The sequence below is a fragment of the Perissodus microlepis genome, chromosome 3 (genome assembly GCF_051167445.1).
Source record: "Perissodus microlepis isolate ML-2025 ecotype Zambia chromosome 3, ASM5116744v1, whole genome shotgun sequence".
In the NCBI taxonomy this organism is placed as follows: domain Eukaryota; kingdom Metazoa; phylum Chordata; class Actinopteri; order Cichliformes; family Cichlidae; genus Perissodus; species Perissodus microlepis.
The window spans coordinates 12393644-12420729 of record NC_140463.1 but is presented as its reverse complement, the minus strand read 5'-3'; the positions used below and the strand labels follow the sequence as shown (position 1 = coordinate 12420729).

Below are 27086 nucleotides of genomic sequence, written 5' to 3'. Positions count from 1 at the left end.
GTTTTATTAGAGACACAGCTGAGCGTTTGCAATTTTGCATAATTTTAAAAAGTTTAAATTTGTTGAGAAGCCCATTGAACAGCAGAAATGAGGCTTTTCTTTTGGAAGTAAGTAAAAGGAAAAAAACAGCGGCCGACAGCGCTGTAAACAACTTGTGCGTAACAAGCAAGTGAATAATGCAGAAAACAGATTTTTAGACGGGAAACTGTTCTTGAAGTACACACACAGAGAGAGAGAGAGAGAAAGCTGTGCATGAAGTGATTTTTACCGTGGTGGAAGCAAAACAGCGAAACTAAGAGGGAATTCATGACAATGTTTATGTGAAGTGTAGTTTGGATCTTCTTTTGCTGCTGGTTCAGTCAATATTGTTTGGAGAGAGATCAAACCTGCAGCTTCATAATCACAAGAAGAGCGTAAACACAAAGCGCGGACCCGCCGACGGATCAGAATCAGTGAGCTGTTGGCTTTCAGCCACGACCGTGTCGTCGGGTGAGAAAGACGACATCTCACTGATTCTGACCCATCGGCAAACATGCAAACTCCACACAGAAAGACCCCGGCCTGATGTTGGAATTGAACTCAGGACCTTCTCGCTGTGCGGCCACAGTGCTAACCACCGTGCTGTCTTGGTTCCGAAACATGTTCACTAAAATTAAAAAGCAATTGTTGAAGAGATAAAATGGTCCTTTCTCGTTTTTATAAATCTCTGTGTTTTTTGATTCTAGAAACATTTAAATATGATTTTTTACTTACAGTTATTATGCATTTCTTGTATAAAATAAAAAAAGATAAAATGTGAGTTACTGCTAATTGTTGTATGTTTATGTAATAACAAACTAAAAATGTGAATTTTTTAAAACTAAGAGTCACATTCACATTTAAACACTGAATTTAGGCTTGGACATTATATTTAACACTTAGTGTGGAGTTTACATGTTTTCCCTGTGTGGATTCTCTCTAGACACTCCAGCTTCCTCCTACAGTCCAAAGACACACATGTTACTCCTAAAGTGGCTGCATATCTGTGTACGTGTGCTGACCCTGTAACAGACCTGTGACCTATCCAGGATGTATCCTGCTTTTCACACATCAAAGTTGGGATAGGTTGATCGGTAGCGTTGGCTGAGGAAATCCAAATCATGTGACGTCACCCTGAGATGCTTCTGAGAAACGAACTCACTAATAAGCTGTTGAACTGCCAGTCAAACAGATATTTCTACTGTTTCAGAGATGATGAAAGTTTCCGCGTTCCTCTTTACATTTTCCATTAGTACACACCCATCCTGACATTCCTCCTGTCAGTCAGCTCTCTGGGTGGAAGAGAACAAAACACATATATAAATGTTTAAGACAGGAGCTACTTAAACTGTTAATGTTCCTTTATTTGTTTTGCACACAGGTTTATCATTAAAAATCTTACCAACAATGACATAAACTACTTATCTTTATAATCTTTATAGAGAAATAAATAAAGTTGAAATTCGTATGTATTTCTTATGCCCAGCAGCAAAGCCATACTGTGACTTTAGGCCTGTCTTCTTACAATTACTTGTGTGTGTGTGTGTTCTGAGTTTTCATCAGAGCCAGAGGTCAGCTACTCTTCACTGAAGTTTTCCACCAGTCCCACCACATTACACAATATGACACACATTAGCTGGTTCAGTGTTTAAATGCTGTAGGCCACAAATGATGCATGCAGGGGAGTTGTGGAACTCAGTCACAGGTTTGCTTACAGTACACAGTTATGACTGAGGACATGATCAAATGTTCAAATAAACAGATAACAAAGTCTTCTGTCTCATCTTCATCTCAGTAAGTGATGAGAAAGGTTTAACACGAAGTCACAGCAGTGCTGTCTGGGCCAGATGTGAAAAATGTTTAATTAATAAAATGTTTAAATACTAAAATTAAACTCTGAATTTCGTTTTAAGACAAGATTTTATCCATCATGCCAGCTATATTCTGGCTTGTACTTATTTCAGGGCTCAAACCATGTGATGAAATACCTGCTTAGATTTCATTATCACGCCATTTTTATACTTCCTTGTTTTTATATTATGTGAGTCTAAGGTTCTCTTTCGGACTGCCTCGAAGAGATTCTGGCAAACCGTCAGGCGTCTCAGGAGGGGAAAGCGGTGCTCTACCTGCACTGTGTATAGTGCTGGCGGAGCGCTGCTGACGTCGACTGAGAAAATTGTCAGGCGGTGGAAGGAATACTTCGAGGACCTCCTTAATCCCACTGACACGTCTTCCGAGGAGGAAGCAGAGTCTGGGGATGAGGGGAGAGACCCGCCAATTTCCGGGGGCGAGGTCACTGAGGCAGTTAAACAACTCCTTGGTGGCAGAGCCCCTGGTGTTGATGAGGTCCGCCCCGAGTTCCTGAAGGCTCTGGACGTTGTAGGGCTGTCCTGGTTGACACGCCTCTACAATGTTGCGTGGAGACTGGCAGACCGGGGTGGTGGTCCCCATCTTTAAGAGGGGAGACCGGAGGGTGTGTTCCAACTACAGGGGGAACACACCCTGTAGGGGGACGCTGCACCGGTCCGTCGTGGTGAAGAGGGAGCTGAGTGTAAAAGCGAAGCTCTCAATTTACCGGTCGATCTACGTCCCTACCCTCACCTATGGCCACGAGCTGTGGGTAGTGACCGAAAGAACGAGATCGCGGATACAAGCGGCGGAAATGAGCTTCCTCCGAAGGGTGGCTGGCCTCTCCCTTAGAGATAGGATGAGAAGTTTGGCCATCCGGGAGGGGCTCAGAGTAGAGCCGCTGCTGCTCCACATCGAAAGGAGCCAGCTGAGGTGGTTTGGGCATCTGACAAGGATGCCCCCTGGGCGCCTCCTAGGTGAGGTGTTCCGGGCATGTCCCATTGGGAGGAGGCCCCGGGGCAGACCCAGGACACGCTGGAGAGATTATATCTCTCGGCTGGCCTGGGAACGCCTTGGTGTTCCCCCGGATAAGCTGGAGGAGGTGGCTGGGGAGAGGGAGGTCTGGGCCTCTTTGCTTAGGCTGCTGCCCCCACGACCCGGCCTCGGATAAAGCGGATGAAGATGGATGGATGGATGGATAAAGTTCTCTTAATTAAATCTTTAAGATTTAAGATATTTAAGGTGAAGTAGCTGTTGTAATCCCCACTTTCTGAATGGGCGTTTAAGATGTTATATTATACACATGTGTGCACAGAATAAGGGACATGGTGCTGCAGAGATTGCTGTTGCTTAGTGTTTAGCACTCCCACCTCACAGTCAACAGGTTTTGGGGTTTGAATCTATCGAGCCTTTCAATGTGGAGTTTACATGTTCTCCCTGTGTGGATTCTCTGTGGACACTCCAGCTTCCTCCCACAGTCCAAAGGCACACGTGTTAACCGTTCATCCTAAAGTTGTCATGGTCCCTGTGCCTCCCCGGCCAGCCCAGTGTGGCCACAAGTGTTTGTTGTTTTTCCCTCGCTCTCTCTCTCCTACCTGTCTGCCTGGGCGGAGCTCTGATTGGGCTCCTGCCCTTGGCCCACGCACCTGCAGCTGATCTCGAGCGATTTGCAGTTCTCTGGCTCTTCTTAAGGCTGGGGCTCTGAGCTATTCGTCGCTGGAATATTGAGTACTCTCGTTAGTATTGCCTGGCTTCTTTGCGATTCTACTGTTCCCGTGTTTGCCTTCGACTTACCCTCGTCTGTGTAAATAGGTTTACCTGGATCAGCCCTTTTGTGACCCCTGGACCCCGTGAGTGAGTGTGAGCTGCTTGTGTGGAGACTGTTTGGACGAGGAGCAGAGCGAGTGCGAAGAAGTGTGTCTCCCCAGCCTGTTGATCCCCGGGACCCTGGTGTTTCCCCCCACCCCTTCATGTGATAACAAAACTGACATGGATATAAATAAAATATATGAGAACATATTAACATAATAACTAGTGTGTGTATATAATGTATACAGTATGATGTACATCTCATGAGAATTGTGATCATATGGAGCTGACCAGTATTGTAATTATTTACATTAGTTTTTACATATAAAATACACACAGGTATGTCCCAAAGGCTTGGACGTGGATTTAATTTATTAAATAAAAAAGAAAGCGTGCTGCAACTTTCAGTCTGAAAACTCTACACTGTTAGAAAGAAAGCATCACACTGAATTTGAAGAAAAATGGATTTAAATTGTCTGCTGCACAAAAAGTACGACTCATTCTCTGTATATATTTATTTAGCTGCAGCTGCTTTTGTATATACTCTGTTGATCTCTGAACATCTACATATACTGAGTTTCTATATGATGTGTCTATCAACCACTCTAGTTAAACTACATATCTTTTTTTATCTTGAAAAAGAGATGTTTAAGATTTAATGATCCCAAAGATTTTTGACTGCACCTGTAATTAACCCTCTGGGGTCCAGGGTATAATTGGCCATTTTTGACTACTTTTTATTTTACCTCTATATTTCACCTTTAAAATATGTTTTTCTTGCCTTGTTTGGTATCATTATTTTCAGCACAACCTCAAATATCTGAAATTTGAGTTATTTTTTAATTTTGGTATACTATATTAGCACAGTTGATCTAAATTCAGAAAAAAAAATCAAAATCCGAGTAGAAAAAAGTTATATTTTTTACTGTAAAACCCACAAACATGTTTAATGAATCATTTCCATAACTTGAAATGCAAATAGAAATTGTACATTTCTAAAAATTATGCACAAGTTTTGCAAACAACAAAGTTATATGGTACTATTTACCTAAAAATGCAGCCAAGGCCTCAGGCGTTTTTTTATATAACCATTTAAATCTATTTACAGAACAATCAGGTGTGCTGCATCAAATAAGAAGGCACACAAATTATTTGTGCCAGTCCAAAAAATGTAGTTTGTGTTCAGTATAAGACAGAGGAGAACACCAAAGGCCTAAACCCTGCAGGTCTGACAGCAGGAGGTGCATCAGTCCAGTTTTCCATGTGGGAACAGAGTTTACACTGGAATCTGCCTTTGACGGCTTTTTTAGAGCAAATATGAATTCAGTAGTATAACTGACACACAATAAAAGACAATAACTACACAACAAACTAACTACAGCCTCCAAACACGCTGAACGTCACTAATGTCTCACATATGAAAACTCGCTCTCTCTCTGTCTTTCGCTCGCCCGCTTTCCGTCGCGGGTGTCACTCCTAAAAACTTCCCCTTCTCCCTAAACAACCAAATGTCACATGTTGCCTTATCCTTTTTTTTATTGGCTGACATGGTAAACTCTAACACCAATAGGGAAGGGGTGTTTTTTCTTTTTCTTTTTTCACTCGCAAGCGAGAGTGTTTGCTAGCGATGTCTGTAGAAAACGCCGTTTTTACCGTCCTTCCCGCTGTAAACACCACTGTTTTGTTCAGAAAAAAACATTGCGTGTATTTTTTATCATAACTCTGGTTTTACGTGGCCCATCGACACAATTCAAAAACTGGTATATAGTTTGAAGTCCGCACTTTCGACCCAAGTTGAAATGGAGACTCTGACCTGCTGCATCTTGTAGTTGTGTTGTCTTAAATTGGTCATGTGATTTTGACGCGCCGGCGCGTCCAGCGACCCCAGAGGGTTAATATAAAAATGATGAAAAATCTGTAAGATTTACAGAGATTATGTAGAAGCAGTTATTTATGATCCCAAAGGGATAAATATCAGACTAAAGTTTATAAAATAACATTCATATGCATGTCTCTAGGGTCAGGGGTCGGCAACCCGCGGCTCCGGAGCCGCATGTGGCTCTTTAGTCTTTATTTTGCGGCTCTGGGTGGTTTGGGAAAATAAATTAGACGTATTTAGCTGAAGTGTATTTTATTTATGTTAGTTCTTTTTTTTAACTTGTAGTTCTAAATTGGAAGATTATTGTGATTTTGAAATATAAAAATAAAATTATATCTTATCGCTCAAAATAAGCGTCACACTCGCGGAAGCCGGTGTACCCGCCGAAATGCCGTGCATTTATCGAGACTTTCAACCCCAGGTAGGCCAATTATGGATCTTTGGATCCACATTATGTCAGCAGCTATTCTCCTCCGTGAACTATGTTAAAAACAAACACCGCTCATGCCTCACAGATGACAGCTTACAGTCCTGCGTAAAGATGAAAGTGACTTCGTGCAGCCCCGATTTGCAGACACTGTGCGCAGAGGTTGAGGAGCAGAAGTCCCATTGTAAACATATCACAGCAGACCCGACGATGTTTGCATGAACATGCTTTTCAGCATCTCTTTATTGACCACTTTTCACACACTGGTAGTGCACGCATACAGCCGGCTGTAGCTTTTCAGCTCACAGCCCGACATATACCAACACAACAGCAGAGAGAGCACAGACTTTAAGGAGGCGAGGCGTGATTGCGGGTGCCGCTCAGGTGCGTCCGCCTCCCCTGCAGCGGCGCTGCAGACCACGCCCTGCCACACACATTAACCAGGTAAAATACATATTTAGGCAGAATTTTGCAAATATCTATTTTTCATTTTTTTTAGCAGCATAGTGCTTTTTTTCCAATTATTTTTTAAAAAATCAGGTCAAGGCTCCAAAAGCCCAAAGGCGATATGAGGGGGGCGGCTCACAACAGTTTTTGTTCACTACATGGATCATTCTAGTTCAGCTGGGTGTCTTTCCTTTTGTCAGGCACGTGCAGAGGGGGGGGGGCTGGAGGGGCTTGAGCACCCACCCCTTTCCTGATGGGTGCCCAAAGTGCCCTTTTGTTGAGGCAACTTTTACATTTTTTTTAATTTATTTATTTTTTTGTGTGTGTGGGCGTGCGGAGTCCTGTCTGTGCCCCTCAACAATAATATATACTATTAATCACAGTTTTGCTAAATAAAAGGATCTGGCTTGCATCAGTCACATGATCACATTTAACCAATGATCGCCCTTGACGGCAGAACGCGCTGGTTATGAGCCGGGAACGAGCTCACAAAGAGCACGCGCATTTTTTGCGGTTCAGAGCTGTAGGAGAATCAACAAATTACCTCAGACACACAGACTGATGCGACAAAACCAGTAAGTAGGTGTACAGCGTACACTGTGGTGTATAGCACCCAGGAGTATTAGCTTATTACGTACACGTTGGTAAGCTGTCTTGTGGCAACTGACGAACTGAAACAAACGAGCGTGCTGTGTGTGCAACAGCGTGACAAACATTACCTGTCCTTTTATTAACTGCACATGTAGTGCTGCACTGTTAGCCTTTGCAGTAATTTCCATAGCTTAGTACTGCAAAATCAACAGTAAAAAACTCTAAAGGATGTTAGCAGTTTAGTTCTGTAATTTGCATGTAATTGTGGGAAAATTCCATGAGATTACATTATTTTTACGGTAACTCACCGTACTCATGGAAACAGCTGTAAAATACAGCAAATGTAACAATTGGTGATGTTACTGAGATTATACTATTACACCATCCGGATTTCTGTTGTTTTCTACTGTAGATCTAAGAGTAATTACTCAAATTCTCATTCAGAGTGTATTACTATAAAATGCGATTCCCTGTGAAAGTAGTATAACATATAAACTACAATATACAGCATAATTTTTAACTTAAGGAGTAAGTTACAGCCACACTAAAATTTAATTCCTTGAACTGAATGGAACCTCATATATTAATAAATGTATTTGTTTATTCAAACAATGTGAAACATTATTAATACTATTAATTAATAGTATACTTGTAAGGTTAGTATTGTGATAGAGTCGAGTATATTTTAATTATACTCTTGTAGACATTATGACATTATGCTAGTACAATTATGGTGAACAACAAGTACATCTAAAAGTTAATTTCAAGAATACTGTTATGTACTAAAACGAGGGCCAATATAGTCACAAGAAGCATTATTAGTATACGTACTAGGTAAGGTATACTTGGGAAATATAATTGAAGTATACTTATTTTTTGTATGGCCAACAACAAAAACTAATGGCTACATTTAGAGTAATGTTTAAAAATGACTTCATTTAGCAGGCTGTTCCTTTTTTCTCTTCTTATTCTTTCTTATACTGGACCTTCATTTGTTTTGTATTAGATAGTACTTTTTAAGACACTTCTGCCTAACTACGGTGAACTAACCTAATAATATGCTCTGGTCGTCATTTTACACAAGTTAAGGTGTCACATCCATGAAACCTACACCACTAACCAGCATCAGTCCTACAACTTCACTCTCAAATTAATAAATTCTGGGACAAGCAGAAACTGTATTTTTAGCGGTGCATTTTGTTGCAGGCCAGACTGCTATTAAATGCACTCTCCTAAAGAAATAATTCCTTTGTAGCACCACTTCGTCTTGGTTCAGAAGAGATGTCCTGGATATACGTGATAATGCAACACATTATCACAGTTTAGCGCGTTGGGTTGTGTTTTTAAAGCGATTGTTACGTTTTTAAAGCTTTTTAATGCGACAGGTGCGATAGCCGACACCACACCTTCACCTGACGTACAACGTGACGTATGACGCACACGTCGGGTATTCACTTTCTAAACAACAATGGGGATAGAAAATATTGCTTGAGGTGGTTAATGCTCCTTTCGCTGGTTGCCAACCACCATTAAATAACAACAAGAAGAAAATATTGATCTGCTTCTCTTAGTTTTGCACGTTTAAGCCGCAATTCAGACTCAAACAAAGCTGCAAAGCAGGAGAACAACATGACCATCAACTATTCTGTGCCATAGATCCAGTTCGCTGCAGCACAGAGTGATGATGAGACCGTTAACATGTGCAACTTAGAAGTAGTCAGAGGTAACTGGATGTTCAATCGGGTTAAATGCAAGGTTGATTGGATTATATCTGAAGCTATTCGTGATAACTCTGCTAGACTCCAAATTGCTCGTCCATGCGGGAGTATCTCAAAATTAAATGAAACCACTTAACACTTTTTCCCTAAAACGGACTGACATGGGACACATTAAAGTTGGATCGGAACCAGCTAATCAGTTTGAAGGTAAGTATTTTTTTCACTTATTCGAGAGAAGTCCGAAATGCGTTCTTATTACTGTTTGTTTTGACTTTTAAGCTACCCTACCAGGATATTTTCATTCAAATGCTAAGACAAAATGTCAATATCTATGAATGTGGAGACTCAAAAGACTAGTTAGGTAATAGTTGCCGATGGATTTATGAGCCTTGATAGAAACTTGGACGTTTGCAACAGGTGAATCGGTGAACTACCAAGGTTGCGCCCAAATGCTTAAAGCTGTTAGCTGGTCAGTGTTTTCAGGTGTGCTTGTACTACCTGTACGGTGCGGAGTGCTGACTAAGTCATGTTAAACCCATTAAAGCGTCGAGCTCAAATATCTTTTCATTTTTGTGCACTGTTCTCTTGTCGGCACACATTTTCTGTTTATTGAAGCCTTTTGTGAATAATTTTGATCATGTAAAAACTGGGAATTGGTCCCTATTGACAATAGTCTTATTTTTTGCATTGCATATGTCATGGAGGAAAGGTAATTGGTCACTGAACTTTTTGCAACTATGTGTATTTCTAAATTTTGTGGCTTCAGTGCACATTTATATTGTTCAGTTTGCATGTTAAAAGCCTGCCAAGCACCCCAAGGCTGATTATGCTTGGTAAGAAGTCATTCATGAAATAGAGCTGATTAGACCATATTAAAATTTCTGTTTGGCACAGGAGCTTTTCGTGGACACAGGTATCCAGTCTCTGTTTTGTTAGCTCAAATTTCTGTAATTTCCTTTATAAACCAAGGTTGTTGGACATGTGTCTCAGTGAATCCAGCAAAGTAACAATATCAAATTTCACATTACATATTACTGATCAACACTGTAGTCTAGCTACACCAACAGCAGAAATACTGAAGTCAATACTGTAAAGTTTAACAGCAGCACAAACTATAAACTCCAAAATAACCATACAGTTGATTCATCTCCGGTAATTTAACTGACTGTTTGTTAGGTGTGTTTAATGTGCAGAATAATTCCCAATTATGTACAATTATAATATGTTAAAATGGACTTATGTACATAAGGCCATTAATAATTAACTGTACATAGCTATTTGCTTTATGACTATCTAGACAGTGTGAAGAAGTGAAGTATTGAAATTATTTTATGTTGCATAATGACAACATGTTGCCCCTATACATTTAAGGACAAAGTTCAATGACTGCCACCTGCTGGATGGTGAGTGCAGAGGGGCGTGTAATTGTTGAGCTGGACAAAGAGAACATCTTTGCTGATGCAATGTCAGTCTTCTTTGGTTCATTCTATGTATTGAACCTGGAATACCAGGAGTCAGCATGTGCAAGGTTTTTTGTAAGGATAAACCCTGAAGAGGGAACAAAATGTACCTCCAAGGTTGGGACAAGCAGAAGGACTGGGACCACTGTGAAGCGAAAGGTTGTTCACATTAACCCTCATGTCACAACTTTCCTCCAGCGGCTTACTGAATTTGAGTGGAGAACTTAAAATTAGGTAACTGTTTTTGCCATTTTTAGTGAATTTCTTGTATAATTTAAGTGACCAATGTGTTGTTACCAATGTCTCCACAGATGATCCATGGCCCATGCTTTCTGGACATTTACACGAGTCGAACAACAATGAAGACAAGCTCTCTTGCCATCTTGCAAGATGCTGTCTCTGTCCAATAGGTTTTTTGAGTGCAACAGTTTTGATTTTTTTTCCCTTCTTTTACCCGTTTGTTAAAAATTATTTCAGCTACTTACACTTTAATTGTCACATGTATTGGCTCACCCTTCAAATCAATGAACTCAGTCCACAAAGTAAGATCAGGGTTCAGTGCAGGTCAGTCAAGTTCCTTCACACCACACACGCTCATCCATGTCATTGTGGACCCTGTTTTGTGCATTGATTTGGTGGTGTGGGACAGTATTTTGGACAAAGTGTATATAAAGGCAGAAGTGTGGGGCTTGATATTATATTCATTACAATTCAGTTTATTTGTATGGTGCCAACAAAATGAATGCCAAGGCACTTCACATTGTAGGTTTAAGACCCTACACTGTAAAAAAAGTCAGTAAAATATACAGCAAAACACCGTCAAATTCCAACGGTAATGGAGCGTAAAACCAAAAACTTCCTTTTACTGTATTAAATAGATTGAATAACCGTTAATTGTGAGACTGGATAAAACTTTGTTTTTTACTGTAATAAAATGTTGAAATTATAAATATTTTCTGTGAAAACAAATAAATATGCATACATTTTACAATTAAATATTGTAATGTTGAAAATGTCTGAAAAACTTAGATTTTACGGTATTATTTGAGTAAAACTACATCTTTTGGGGTTGTGCACATTGGAATTCACAGTATAAAGCTGTAGATTTTTAAGCAAACAAAAACATTCATTTTTACAGAAGCAAGATGTTAAAAAATAGGGTCCACCGTAATAATACAACCAGTAAATAAATTTTTTTTTAAAAAAGAAGCAAATATCAGCAGTGAAAGACAATAAAATTGATAGTATTTTTTTTTTTATTTTAAAATTCAGATACTGATATACAGATTAAAAGTTAGGCCTGCAGTATATCATTGTTAACCTTCTGATAAAAAAAAAAATCAACAGCAAAAGAAGATGTTAAAAATAAAGTTCATGGTTGTGAATAAAATTGATTTCAATAATCTTTTTTAATTATTATTTTAAAACAACTTTATGTTGTTGTTTCACGCCATATTATCAGACCACCTTAAGTGGGTCCGCCTTAAATTTTGAGTTTGTGTGATCGCTGTTGATTGGTAGCTAAACCACTGGTAAACTGTGTACAGACGTTTTACGTTCGAATTGCAGAGAAAAAAAAATTCTGGTAGCAACATTGTGCAGTATGAGCGAACCATTTCACCAAAAAAAGGGGAAGCAAGGCAAGACGTGGCTGCAGCGGTCTGCAGACGTGACTTCTGATCAAATTCGAACCTCCTCCTAAAGAAACAAAGAGCGACGTTACATTGCGGGATGACGTCACCTGAAAATGACCAATAGCGCGGCGCGCTGCTGAGCTGTGTGCCAACCGCTCTTTTTTTCATGCAGGAGACTCAAGTTGGCTTCGCTAACGGACACAGTTTTGAACTCGTATATTAGCGCCATTTATTGCTGCTTGGACCACAGCATCTTCGGAATTTGTAGACATCCTGGCAGCTTACAATTAGTTCGAGGTGAGGTGAGTACATGCAACTTCAAGTTATCTCTGTTATAAAAATCCACCAGCCCAGCGTTTATAGATAATTTTAGCAGTTCGTTTTTTATGAGTGAGGTTGTGAATTTAGTTAGCATTTGTGAGTTGAGTTAGCATTACTGTAGGGAAGCATTGCTCTGGATTAGTTTCTGTGTTTGGCGTGCTTAATTCGCTAGGGAGGAATTACCAAAGTACATGGAGTTATGTTAACCTGTAATTTCTGTGGTAAGGTAGTTCAGTCATCAGGGGGCTACGTGCTTCATTGTAAACTGCATCGGAATGAGCCACGTTGTTTCTTTTGGTGTATTGAAACAGGCTGCAAGCAGACATACACCAGGTATGGCGCGTTTAAGGCTCATTTTTACCGAAGACACTCTGCCCCCACCCATGTCACTGGTGTGGCGGTGGTTTCTTCGTTTACATGTGCAATGGCGATGTGTGAACGTCAGTGTCAGAACTCTAAAGAGTTAATAGCTCATCTGAAGAGCCATATTGTGGAAGGACACGTGGTCACTTGTCCAGTAAGAGGATGCACAAATACCTTTAGAGTTAAATCATCTTTTACTGCTCACATGTCACGTAAACACAGTTTTCAGACAGCAGCATTGGTGATTTATATAGAGAGTCTGCATGTCAATCATCATCTGTTCCAACCACATCAGATGACTTTGTACCCTTGATTTCTGAGCCTGCTGCACAGTCTATTACAGATGAAGATAACATGGAAATGCCCCCTGAATTCTGTGATCTTTTTCTGAGAAACGTTTCACTATTCTACTTAAAATTGCAGGGTCAGTTTCTACTGCCTGCTTCAACCATACAGAACATTGTGGAGGAAATGCAGAACATGCATGAGTTGGGACAGACATACAGTTTGGGTAAACTTGCATCACTGTTAAAAGATGACACATCATTATCAGAGGAGGACATCAACAAAGTCTGCGAGTCTGTCAAAAGCTATGATCTTTTTTCTGCATGTCATACCGGGCCATTGAGGACAGTGCACTCCAGAGCTCAGACCTTTAAAAAAGCCTTCAACTATGTAGAACCAAAGAAAATATTTTTAGGGAGAGATGAAAACAGAAAAGATAGGTTTGCCTATTATGTGCCTTTAAGAGAGACTTTGAGATGTCTGCTAGAGTCTGATCTGTGGCAGAAATCAGAAGAGCCCTCTACTGAGCCTCCTGCTGATGTTCTGTGTGACATAAGTGATAGTAAGCTGTTTAAATCAAATGATTTTTTTTGGTCAAAACCCATCATGTCTCAAGCTAGTACTCTACCAGGATGCCTTTGAAGTCGTTAACCCTTTAGGCTCTGCAAGGACAAAACACAAGGTATTAGCTGTATATGCATCAGTGGCAAACTTGCCACTTCATGTGCGCTCAGACACAGATCACATGTCTCTTGTCTTACTGTGCCGGGAGAAAGATTTTAAAGAGTTTGGTCATGCTAATGTGTTCTCTGAATTACTGGCAGACTTGAAAGAATTGGAGGACAGTGGGATTGTTGCATCAGATGAAACTAGAGTCAAAGGAACTTTGTTTTGCATTGCTGGTGATAATCTGGGTTCTCACAGTATTGGTGGCTTCACTGAAAACTTTAGTTCTTCAAAGTACTTCTGCAGGTACTGCCTGATAACGAAATCTGAATTTCAGGGTGCTGACCCAAATCTGTGTGGACCAGAACGTACCAAAGAGAACTACAACTCTGCTGTTGATCGCCTCCAGATTGACAATACACCAGACGTCGAAGGAGTGAAGTTCAGGTCAGTGTTCAATTCACTGAAATACTTCAACGTTTGTATGCCAGGCTTGCCACCATGTCTAGGTCATGATATCTTTGAGGGAGTTTTGGCTTATGATGTGGCACTGTATCTGAAATACTTCATAAAGAAAAAAGCATGGTTCACTTACTCCACTCTGAACCGACGCATCAAACAGTTTAGTTACCATGCCTCTGATGCTTCTACAAAGCCATCTGAGGTCAGTCCTCAAGCAGCTAAACTCTCAGGACAGGCTGTACAGAACTGGAACTCCCTCCGATTGCTGCCTCTCATAGTTGGTGACATAGTGACAGACCCCACAGATGATGTGTGGAACTTAACTCTGCAGCTGAAAGATATTGTAGACATGGTGTGTGCTCAGAAAATTTCAGTGGCTCAGGTAGCATATCTTGATATTCTTATTCAAGAATATTTAGAGTCAAGAAAAGCTCTGTTCCCAGAATGCAACCTGAGACCAAAACACCATTTTCTACGCCATTACCCAGCACTGATTCTGAAATTTGGCCCACTGATAAGATTATGGACAATGCGCTTTGAAAGTAAGCACAGTTATTTCAAGAGGTGTGCCAGAAATCTGAAAAATTTCAAAGACCTCTGCCATACACTCTCTGAAAGACATCAGAAGTTTCAAGCCTATCTTGCAGCAGGGTTATTGTGTCAATCTGTCTTGAAAGTCAAAGATGGTTCTCCATTTTACTCACTGCTGTACAGTAAAGCCATTCAAGAAGCAGTTGAAATGTTTGACTTTACTGAAACCAATACAAAGGTCACAGTAGAAATGATGTACAAGGGAACACAGTACAAGAAAGGACACTTCCTTGTCACAGGGGGCTCTGACTCTGTTGAGTTTGGTGAAGTAGTTCTCATTTTGATTAAGAATGACAGTGTTTATTTTCTGGTGTCGGTGCACGTGACAGAATACCATTCTCAGTATCATCTGCACTCAGTGAGAAAGGAAAAAGAAAAGATGCAGTGTGTGAACATCATTGACTTAATTGATTTCTATCCATTAACATCTTACATGAAGTATGGGTACCAAATGGTTCCATTGAAACACAGAGTGCTGTCACAATAATGGTGCTGTTAGTTTGGTACTTACGAAACACTGTATAAAAGTGTAGTATCAAGCAAGATCAGCTTCATATTTTAAGACCAAAGGTACCACTTGTAAATTGACCTTTATTCACATTCTTTTATCAGACATCTCAGAAATGGGGGACAGCATAAGGAGTTCCATTACTAAGGTGCTGCCGGACCTGTCTGCCTTAATCCTTGAAATTGTACTGGAGGCACTACAATCATTAGGAGTGGAGACATCTGAGGACTTGCAGTTCATCAGTGAGACTGATCTGAACTCTGTCCTGAGACCAGTTCAGGCAAGAAAACTGCTGGCTGCCTGGAAACAAACCAGTAAGTATTATGATTTCATTGCACAATAGCCATGAAGGGCTTTCGGTTTTTTCTATTATGCTTTGGCCAAGGTCCAAAAAGTACAATTAAACTATTGTTTGTGATATTGTTTTACAGCACCAAATATGGAAATTTCAAGCCAGGCCAGCATATCGTCTCCATCTGTTTTAAGGTTTAAGGGTGGTGGCACAGCTAAGACCCAAGAGTCTCTTTCAAGGTTAGTAAAGTAAACAGATTCAAGAAGATATTTTACACATTTCTTTGTTGTCTGTCTCTAAATCTTATTTTGTCTTTATTATGATTAAAAAGGTTTGTTTTGTTCCTGCCCTTTTCAGACACTGAATTTGAGCAGAAACCATAAGGATACTCAAAGGACCTGTGACTCTCAGGAAATGGTGAGATTTCAGGTCATAATCTTTTTTTCTTTTTTTTCCCCATTAAATTCATTTTCCTTTTTCCCTTTACAGTATTGCTGTTTTGTTTTTGTAAACAGCATCAACTGAGAGGGACAGATGAAACAGTTTCAAGACAATGGCAGGAAAAACATGCTGAAGATTGAAACAAACCTTGGCTGGAAATATTTGGTATGTGTTTTACCTTAAATCAAATTGTTGAAAAACATTCAGCTACACTGCAACACAGGGAAACTTGATTTGCACTTATTTTGTTACTTTAATTTCTTGTCTCATTATTTTTGTCAGTTATTATTGTTTATGGTGTATGCCCTTCTTGTTTTCTTTCTGAATGCAGAAGGTATCTAGCCAGTCCACAATGAAAGCTTCGTTGCACCCCATGAGTCTTCTGACAGAAATGATGGCGCCTGTATTCTTTGGTTTCCCTAAACATCACACCCTGCCTGTTTATACGAGGCTCTTCAATTAAGTCTGCACCCAAAGATTCAATGAGAGGTAAGCAGTGGTATTATTCAAGTTTTGCTAAAGAAAGATGGACAGGAGACACTAATCTTAATCAGCCGAGCTCAGGTTCATGTCCAGGTGAGCAGTTTCATACGCTATAAAATGTAGATTGAATGATAGGTCTCATCACCATGCATTCAGCCATTAACTTCAAGTTCTATGATAAATCAATAGGAAACTTAAATACATTTTCCAACAAATTATGATTGTGATTAGGGCTGCGTTGTCTATGTATCACTTTTACATAAGTAGATTTAAAGGATAACTATTGCCAAAACGCAACCTGGGCTGTTTTTTTTTTTTTTTTTTTGTTTTTTTTTTTTTTTTTAACTGTATCGATTTTGATGCGCTCAAATTTATGCCCCGGCCCCCTAGTATTCCCATTCACTGGCTATTGACCACAAAACAAAATCACGGTCAATCTCAAAAACGGCTCGTTTGTCGTAATTATGCTTTTATATATATGTTTGTCTCGTTTACAGTAAAAAAAAAAAACAGCCCAGGTTGCATTTTGACAATAGCTATCCTTTACGAACTGTATATTTTACACTTAAGAAATCATTTATCATTAGATCTGTTTTTGGCAGCACGTTTTGTTCATTTCTGTGCATTTTGCTCAAGCACTGATCAAACTTTGTCCATTTTTTGCTGCAGAGGGGATCCTGCCAGTCCAAAGTGAACTCCTGATGGACATTGAAGTACTCCTGCAGAGCTTGTATCTTCGACACCATGCGCATTAGAAACTCCACTGAGTCCTTTCCTTCACCAAGGCAGGACCCAGTGACTCATTACTGTTGATAGGTCAGGGGCAGGTAATATTTTGTTTCATGTTTATTCATTCCTCCATGGATTACCAGCCACATATATGGACACATGCTGTATTCTCAAGATCTATGCTGTTTTGTAGGAATAGAGAAAATGATATGTTTAGTCTGTTTTCAAATGGTATGTCAAATTTTCTCATTGTTTATCAGTAATATTCACTACCTTGGTTATATATGAGCATCTTTAGATTTTTCTATATTTAGCAGTTGCAAATGTAAAATGTACGGTAAACCATTTATGTTCCTCATATTGTACTGTATTTTTAGCGGTAAAATACCGGCAGCTGTGGTTGCCAGGAATTTACCGTAAAATGTATCTGGTCAAAATAAAATGCTGTAATTTGTTATACAATTTCACTGTGTTTTTTTACTGTCAAAGGTTTTAATAAGGTTTAACATATTTCTGTTATTTTTACAGTTATTTACAATAATAGGGTCTATCCTATTACTGTTAAATTAACAACAAATTACTGTAAATATTATTATATTATAACTTTTTTTTTTACTGCAAATATCCGTAAAAAGCTATGGAAAGTTGCATTTTTTACATTAAATTGCTGTATAATTGACAAATATATTTGTTTTTTTCTATCATGATTTTGGTAAAATAATACGTTGTCTACCTTAAAATTTAGGGTTACAAAACCAGTATACCGTATTGTCTTTTACAGATTCCACATTTTTTACACGGTATATTCCTGGCAACCACAGCTGCCGGTATTTTACCGTGAATTTGACAGTTTTTTTTTTTACAGTGTACAAAATATAACTAAGAAAACCCAACACTTGAGCATATGTTGTCTGCCATGATATGGATATGACATAATATCGTTATTGTTTGTACAACCATCTGAGAAAATAATGTATTACATGGTTTAGTAAAAACAAGTGCTTCCTCAGTGAAAATATGTTTTCAGTTCTTTTCAGTTTTTGATTTTGGAAATGTGTATTTCAGCAGGGAAAAATCAGAACTGAAATAAAGTGGTGTAAAGCACATGAATTATATTTTGTCTATCTATCTATCCATCTATCCATCCATCCATCCAATTTTTTTGGAACCCTCCAGTCTCTTACAGTATGTTACTGCTAACTGAAATTACGGTAAATTACGACCTGTTAAACAGTAAATGACCGCCTGTTGGGACACGGTATCCTCTAGCAGAGATGAATATTTTTGGTACTGATGATGCGTGATAACGGTAAGTTACTGGTTAATATATTGCAGTTTATTACCTTGCAGCGGGCTTACAGTGACATACCGTGAATAAACGGTAGTATAGCAATTTCGTAATCACAGTATGATGTTACTTTGTTGACGTAATTTACGACATAACGGTATCTCACTGGCGACAGTGACGCCAGTGAGATACCGTAAAAAAGGCTACGGTGCGTTACCATAATTTGTCCAAAAGTATTATACCACACCAGCAAAAAACGGTGTCATCCTGCAGAACGGTAAGCTACCGTAACACGGCGTCACCGTATGACGCTGGCAACAGTGACGCCAGTATGTTACCGTAAAGTGGCGATGAAAAGCTGGCTACCTGTGTAAGGCTGTCATGGGTCTGTAGCTCTGTCCACCGTTTTAGTGAACATATTTAGTTTTAAAGTAAGTTTCCGGGCTTTTCCTGCCTTTCTGGGGGGATTATATTTCACTAAAAAACGATCTAATATGCATGTCCACATAATTATGCATTATTATAATATTTTAAAAAACACGCTGTATTTTAAAGAACATACATTAAGAAGCAGATTATATTAGATTTATATTTTAAATAAGACAAAATTTGGATTTTACAGCAGTAAGATTATTGTATCTCTACAGTTTAAAAATGTAATAAGCTTTCTCCGTGCACAGAGTGGATAGTGAAACAAATGGAATCATCATAATGACATTATTTCATATTTATTACTTCCCCCTCCTCATTGCTTTATTATTGTAGCTCTAGTAATAAATAATAATGTAAGGATTCTGGATCAGCACCATGATGCCCATAGTATATACAGTATTCTGAAGAAGGTCTAAAACGTCACTGTGTGTGCGTGCATGTGTTTGTTTTATGTATATGGATTTTTTTTTAATTATTACTCATGATATAACATTGTCCAGACATGCCTGGTAAGGACATGAGGAGGAAACAGTAGGAGCTGTGTGAGGCTACTAAAGGCAGGGCTATAACATTTTTCTCTCATCATTTTATTATAGATTAAGTGCAAGAGTTGTTAGGTGTGGCTAATTAGATTATAGTTTATTGCAATAGCAAGTTGTGCCTTTTTCTCAGATAGACAGCAAGTGGAGAGTGATGTATGAAATGATGGGATGGAAGGAAGAAGAGAAGCAAAGAGTGATTCACAGGCAGAGCCTAATTTATTTCTCACAGTTTTTTGTTGCCTTATGGTTCCAAGCGCTGTCACCAATCTTTGCATTTTGTTATTATCTCATGACACTTGTTTAATCAGCTACCATCTCTCCTATGGACTTTTTAATGTCTACAGTCTCAGGTCAGCACAGCCCTGCCCTCCAGCACTATCAGCAGCAGGAGCAGCAGCAACCCCTCAACAGCAACATTGTACCCATCAGGTAAAACATCGGCTACATTTGCTTCACCTCACAACAGTGATATAGTATGATGCGATCCCATATTAGATTCTTGATGAATGTGTGTTGTTGTTATTCAGCCTGGTTCAATGTGCCCCTTTTTAACTTTGAGCACCCGCCCCTTTAAATGTCTCTGCACGGCCCTGCCTTTTGTTATATTTCTTTAAGAGTTCAAAATGTGTTAATTACATAAATAAATGTAATTTTCTCTGTAGCACTTCATGGATTTCATAAGCAACACACCTTAGTTGCTCTGTGGATTCTTTTAAAAAGCAGTTAAAAACCTTTCTGTTCAAACAAGCCTTTTGTTGATCTACGTATTTTATATTCTTTACATTATTTACATTTGATCTTTTATATTGTGTATAATGTCTATTGATTGTATTGTTTATTTTAATCTTTGTGTACAGCGCTTTGTGACTGCCTGTCTGTGAAAAGCGCTTAATAAATAAACTTTACTTACTTACTATAGTTGTTCACACAAAGCATAAAGGTAAAAAAAAAAAAAAAAACAATATATACAGCGTTATCATCATTTTAGATTTCAAAAAGTATTTGCGGCTCCCAGTGTTTTCTTTTGCGTGGAAACCGGGTCCAAGTGGTTCTTTGGGTGTTAAAGGTTGCTGACCCCTGCTCTAGGTTAATGCAGAAAACAGAACAGTAGTAGAAAACTGAACAGCTGGAAGGAGGGGTCATCGTCTGACACAGGAAAAGATTCCTACTAGTCAGTCAACTGTTGCTCTGAATGTGCAGCAGTCAGGCTGTACTAAACTATAGTGACATCATTTCCTGTCTCTAATCAGACACGACCTACCAGATATTTATCTTATAAGTAAATTTGAACCCTTTGTTTTCGCAGTTTCCTTCTCCCTGTTTCTTTTCACCTGCTGGTGTCTGAATAGTAAAAAGATTAGGCTTGATTGACTATTACACTCACTTCTATTGAAAAATCTAAATAAGTATAAACCCTATTAGCCAAGAAACAGCATGCATAAAACATGTATATAAACAAATAAAAACACCAGCAAAAAACAAAAAACAAAATTTCTCTGCATGGACCCACAGACTTTAAATCAGGCTTTTGTGCACTAATTTACAGATGTTTTACAAATATAAAATCTTGGAAAATTGTTGAGGGTTTCCTTTATTGAAAAGTGACCACAGCCACCCATGTTATAGCAAAGCAGGAACTGATGTGAAGAAAACTAAAAGAAGAGAATAGTTTAGGGAACAATGAGTATACACTGCAAAAAGAAGCTGAAAAACCTGAACACTCAGACTGCTTTCTCACAGTCAGTCTCATGAGGAAACAGCACACACACAGACTGTGAAGCGGATTATTAACAAGAATACTTTAATCTGACAGACTGTGACCCTTGACCTTTGCCTTAACATTTAAAATTCTAAACAGTCTTAGTGAGTTACCATCTGAAGACAAACAGGTCCAGATTTTACTCCCTGTAGTCCAGATGAGTGAGACATTTTCTTCTTTCTTTTCAGCACATTTCATTTAATTTCATTTAAACCCATAAATGAGCTTTAATCTGATAACATGATGACTCCAAGTTTTCTTATCTGATCATATTTCAATACACAAGCTCTGCACTTTGGCAGTAAGAAGATAAAGTTTAGCACTGTGAGCTTATTTAAAATTAGAAAAACATTTTTGGGAGCAAGATCCTGACCATGATCTCAGCTCTCTTTGGAAAAATACTTCCTCTTGTCTAACACGTACATGCTCGTCAGCATGAGTTAAAGTTTACATTTTATTTGAGTTTCATTCTTATAAACTTATAAACTTCAGAGTTACTCTCAGCTTTTTTTTTTAACAAACATGATCTGCAAACAGGACTTTGTACACCTGATAACGGATCCTGTATGTAGCTTAATTTATGACTGTGTTTACGTCAGTTAATGTCTGAGTTAAGGCCAGCTCATCGGTTGTTTTTCACCCCTCAGTGCTGCAGGTTCTCTCTGTGACATTTTTACCTGATATCGTCTGTCTGGTCAGATCACCTGCTGCAAACACTGATCACATTCACTCTGTAATTAGGACTGAGCTGTTCTGTCACAAACTGTCCGACCATGAAAACCATTTTTACACTTGAGAATAGGCTTCAAGAAATAAATAGAGAAGAAATAAATACATCATAACAGACGACATCATATAGGACTGCAAATTTAAGATTTATCTGTGCTGGACTAACAGAATATTTACACAGTGTGTTTTATTCTGAGGTTTCTTCCATTTAGTCCCGTTTCTCAGGTCAGCTGGTTTGGGGTCCTCAGCATCTTTGGGGGATGTAATACAGGCTACAGCTCTGGCCCCTCCCATCCACTGATGTATGTGTGTTTATTTTAAATAATATCTAACAGCCCCACATGAGACCAGTGTTGTTTCTAGTCACTGTACAAGTAAAAAAAATTAGAGCTCAGCATATATTTTTATTGACTTGTTGTCAGTGTTGCTTCCTTTGTAACAGTGTAGAGTTTTCAGATTGAAAGTCAGTTACTACTTTATAAGTGCTGACTTTGGCACTGACTTTTATATTATATTATAAGCTTTTATATGTTACTTAGTTTGTTATGCCTTAATTTTGTTGTGGTTGCATAATGACATTAAAGAGTTGAAAACCTTTAAATTTAAAATTTGGTGATATGATTTCTAGTGTCATACCTGAGAGTTCAAAAGAACAACAAACACATGTAAGACTTTTTCACCTTTTTATTTAAAATATCATTTTATTAAAAAAAAACAGTTAAAAAAATAAAAATAAATGCTTTCTGCACATTTCTTTGAAAACCAAACCAAACAACAAATGAAGCATTTACATATTGATAAATGCTGCAGTGCACATGAATTGCTCTTAGTCTGGCTCATCACCTGGGACCTGTTTGTCATGGGAGACCCTACCAGGAGCTGAACGCTCCAGACAACTCAGCTCCCAGGATCGTCTGAGCTCACAAACCCCTTCACCACGATAAGATGGCAATTCAAGAAGGGGGATGAAAGTAGGGTGAAGAAGATGGGAGTTTAAATAACTGCTGATGTTACATTAGCCCCTACTATTTTACAGGAACACTGTCGTGTCCGATTATGAAAAGAATGAACAAGGAATATTTTTTGTGTTTTTTCTCGATTTTTATAGATAAAAAAGGCCATAAAAATCATCACAGCTGAAACTGACAGACCAACGATCACTCCAACAGATCGACCTTCTCCGAGTGCTCCTGGTGGACCTGCAGGTGAGAAACAGGTGTGAGGTGTCAGCTCATTTCTACAGTCTCATCAACAAGATTAACAACCAGGAAGAAGCTTCACCTCTGATCACACACACTCAGCTCTACTCACTCACCTGGAGGATCAATACTAACGCTGATGGTGATGATAATGATGGATTTCCACAGCCGTGTTTCCTCCATGAAAACACGGCACTCGTATGTTCCAGTGTCATTAATCGTCACATCCTTCAGAATCAGAGACACATCTCCATCCTTCATCTGTCTGTCCTGCAGATCCACCCGGTTCTTAAAAGATGGATGCTGGTTGTGAAGGTCAAAGTGGCCATCTCGGCTTAAAAGGGCATATTCTGTTTTCTGGTCAGATCTCCTCCACTCTGCAGCTATGAAGGATGCGTTTGAAGCTCGACATGTCAGAGTGACGTTCTGTCCAGATTCAGCTGTGATGATTTTGTGGTCTGAAAGAATGAGAACAACAAAAAGCAGATAGGTTAAAAAAGGTCAATGTGCAGCTTCTCATGTCTACACCACTAATCTTACCTTGAGATGCTGCGATGACGCTCAGCAGCACAGCCACAGAGACTGTGCGTTTGGTGTTCAGCATTTTCTGTGTGCACACAGAAAGTTGCCCTTTCATTATGAAATTAGGTGCAACGGAGGCACTCTCTGAATCACTCCAATTGTTTTTACCAGCGATGTCTCCTGTTTTGATCCCGTAATTCAGCTACGGATTTTACAGAAACAAAAACTTGTGACAGTGCAGTAGGTATAACTACACCTTTCTGAATGCACACAGAACCACCAACAGCGTTTCCACAGTGTGTCTGTGGATTTATACACAGCTGTGACCTGATACTCCACCTACTGCAGGTGGGCCCTGGCACTTTAGGCCCACCCACTTCAGCCAAGGGCCCAGCATAGCATTATCTTCATTTTTTTTCCCTCAGGTATCAAAATAAATAAATAAATGAACCAAAGACTAATTTGTTTCCCTTTTCTTTAACTAATAATAATTAAAAAGAATAGAAAAAAGAAAAACACAACACTTTTTGCTCTGCCCAACACTCACGTTCAGTCTTCTTCAGGTTGTTCAGTGGAGCATGAAGAAAATGTCATGCTTTTTTTTATTTATTAATTTTTAAATGTCGACATGGATTCAATATTTTGTTGCACATGCATGATATCTGGCTTGGTTTGAGTTTGAAGTTTGGGTTATTCCTGTTGTTTACGACACACACCTGAAGTCATTAGTCCTGAGAATTATTAACAGGCTGTAATTAATGGATGTGCACTGTCTTGCATTTTATTTAGAGTTTCTCATATTTTAATTTTTAGTTTTTATTGTTTTAACAGTAGAAACCCTGCTCCCTGTGCAGTATGAGAGTAAAGGGGACTAGTGACAAGTCACTGAATGCAGTAAATGCATGTTCTATTTTAAGCAGAAAAACCTGTGGAACAATAAAAGTGACAATAGACAAAAAAATGATTCTTTTTTTCATGTTTTGCATTTAAATTAAAGAGAAAACACATTTATTTTACTTGTCATTTTTCTTCTTGCTTTGAAACTGTGTAAAATGAAACCTTAACCAAACCATATGTTTCGGTAACCCAAACCACTCTGGTTGGTACAAAATCAGATATCAGAATATCCATCATAGACTTAGTTTGAGTTAAATGTGTGTTTAACAGTGAACAGAGGACACTTGATGAGGTGAGTGTGCTGCCAACAGCATTGAGCTTAAAGAAGAAAAAAAGAAAACTCGATATAGGAACGATCTGATCTTCCACTGAGCTGGTGTTCAAGGGATCACCTCAGACCAGGGGGTGTTTTTATGCCATATGATTTATTTTAGCTGCTTAAACGTTAGATTTTTTTAAAAAATGGAAAAAAAACCCACACTTTCCCTGGATCATATATCCATCTTTTTTTCATGGACACCTACGTGCTCGTTAAAGGAGCTGTGCAAGTTAAAGTTTAACTTTAATTTGAGTTTCCATGTTATAAACTGTAGATAAAGAACGTTAATGTCCAGAGTGACATCAGCTTCTTTGTTCTACATGCAGGACTTTGTTCAGCTGATTCCTGATACTGAATGTAGCTTTATTTGTGACTATGTTTGCACTGACGCTGCAGCATGCTGTCTGGATGTGCAGGGCCAAGTACATAAGTGCATTAATGACACTAACCTTGATATCCACTGTATTTCAGACTAGACTAGAATAGACATCCGAAAATACGAGTAGAAAGGTCAATCCATGTCCTATCCTTCGGGACACGCTTCCTTCTCTACATTTTATATGTAAAGAACTATTGTACTGTTCAGCCGCATGTGTTTAATATACTCAGGTATATACATACCTGAGTATATTAAACAAGTAATGATGTTACATTAGCTTTCTTTATTTCTACAGGAACCATCTTTAATGAAAGATCACAACAAAAAAGTGGAAAAAAAATCAACAGAGAGTTTTTGATTTAATTTTTTAATTAAATTTTAATTTATTGCGTTTTGGTTTTTTTTGTTTTTTTACAGTGAAGTAAATAAAAACACAATAAACATGGTGTCTTTCATTTTTTATAAACGAAATTCAAAATGTTTTTTGAAGTATCACTAATGTATAATCTGACTTCCAAGGTACGCAGAGAACACAAGGGGATAGTTTATTACGTGCTATAAAAACACAATCCTTAATCTTTGATCTTCCAACTTTATCTTTCTGTTCTGGTTTTAGAGTCTCTGTTTATTGAGTCGTACTTTGGGAATCACCCTGTTGTGAGACAAGGGTATGCTGGGAGAGAATATGGCATTATACAAGAAGAGTATTTTGGCTGTATCAGTAAATCTAAGAAATAAACCTATTATTAATTATTAAAAAAGAGTGCAGAAGTGAAGTGCAACTTTAATTTATAATTATTGCATGAACTGCCCAGGCATTACAGATAGCTTTATACTGATATGCGGAAATTTCCTGACTGTATTTGCGGTATATGACAACCATTTGTAGATCATTGGTAATTACTCTTGCGTAGGTTTTTGCTTGATTTAAATTTGTGCACTATTTATTTATTTTTTTTAATTTTATTTTTCTAATATATCTCTGATTCCCGTTTTCTTACTGACTCTTGTCCTCCTGTAACATTTTCCCGAGTGTGGCATTAATAAAGTCTGTGTCTATGCCAAACCTAAAGTTTAAACTCCTTTCATAATTTTACCAACTTTGATTTGCAGCAAAGACTGTGACATGTGTCTGTGCGAGACACAGACAGGTCCAATCCGCTCTTATAATAAATGGTGGGCACATCTCCCACAGCTTCTTCTCCTGAGCCATTTGGACTGTTAAGAAACACTATCCCCCACACCCCACCCTGCCCCTGCCCACCCACTTACCTCATCAAATCTGAGCCATGGCCTTCCAAGAAGTTTGGAGCTATTTTGTTGCCTGCCTTTCTCTTATTTTTGTATATATATTTTAATATATCCCTCTTGATTGTATAAATTTCTCCTATTTGTAATTTATTCCTGCTGTCTAATATTTTATTTTATTCAACAGTTGGTGACGAGCACTTCCAATTTTGTTGTACATGTTCAATGAGAATAAAGGTCTATTCTATTCTTCTATTGTAGTCAGTTATTCAGTTAATAATGCTGGGGAGCAGACCTGCCCGGTCTCTCTCATTTATCAGGTTGCAGTACTGTGCCAACCGCAGATGGTTTTCTTCCAGCTGCTCTTTAATGTTTTCATCAGTGCTGAGGCTTTGCTGATGGTTTTCTTTCAGCTCAGCAACTTTGATGATTAAAGTTTAACTAGGTTTTGTTTATGTATCTTTTAGAAATCCTCTGGTTCTGATAGTTCTGATCTCTCTGCTGAGCTGCACAGGTGCTGAGGTAGATGCAACCCAATACCAGCAAGGTGTTCCTAATACAGTAGCCCGCTAGTGTTTGCATGGTGTATAAAGGCATCAGTCACAGAAAGATACGAGCCAGTAGGTGGCAGCAGAGAAGCTTCAGTTTGCCCAACAGGTGATGGTTTTCATCTGACATTTGACCTCCTCTCAGGGTTGGCTACTCCCTGCTCCTTTTGTCTTCTTTGCTTGCAGACTTTATAACAACTTCCTCTTACATTGTATTACATATATTCTGTCTACAGTGCTGGGGCCAGTATA

The 27086-nt window shown here is 38.7% G+C and overlaps 1 protein-coding gene and 1 long non-coding RNA gene across 3 annotated transcripts in view; one reads left to right on the top strand and one right to left on the bottom strand.

Annotated features, from left to right (window-relative positions):
- LOC146389953 (neural cell adhesion molecule 2-like) overlaps nt 1-27086 on the bottom strand; it is a 165595-nt gene that overhangs the window by 107742 nt on the left and 30767 nt on the right. The window contains exon 3 of the mRNA XM_084920193.1: nt 23038-23379. Within this exon, the coding sequence (XP_084776319.1) occupies nt 23038-23379 (342 nt within the window). The remainder of the gene's footprint in view (nt 1-23037; nt 23380-27086) is intronic.
- On the top strand, nt 11776-17434 carry LOC146389955 (uncharacterized). 2 transcript variants are annotated; one of them, XR_014798537.1, is made up of 8 exons: nt 11776-12128; nt 13804-13913; nt 15132-15341; nt 15459-15558; nt 15677-15736; nt 15835-15925; nt 16092-16249; nt 16913-17434. It is a non-coding gene; the product is annotated as an uncharacterized LOC146389955 (long non-coding RNA). The 2 variants fall into 2 exon arrangements; XR_014798536.1 differs by having other exon boundaries at nt 11776-12133.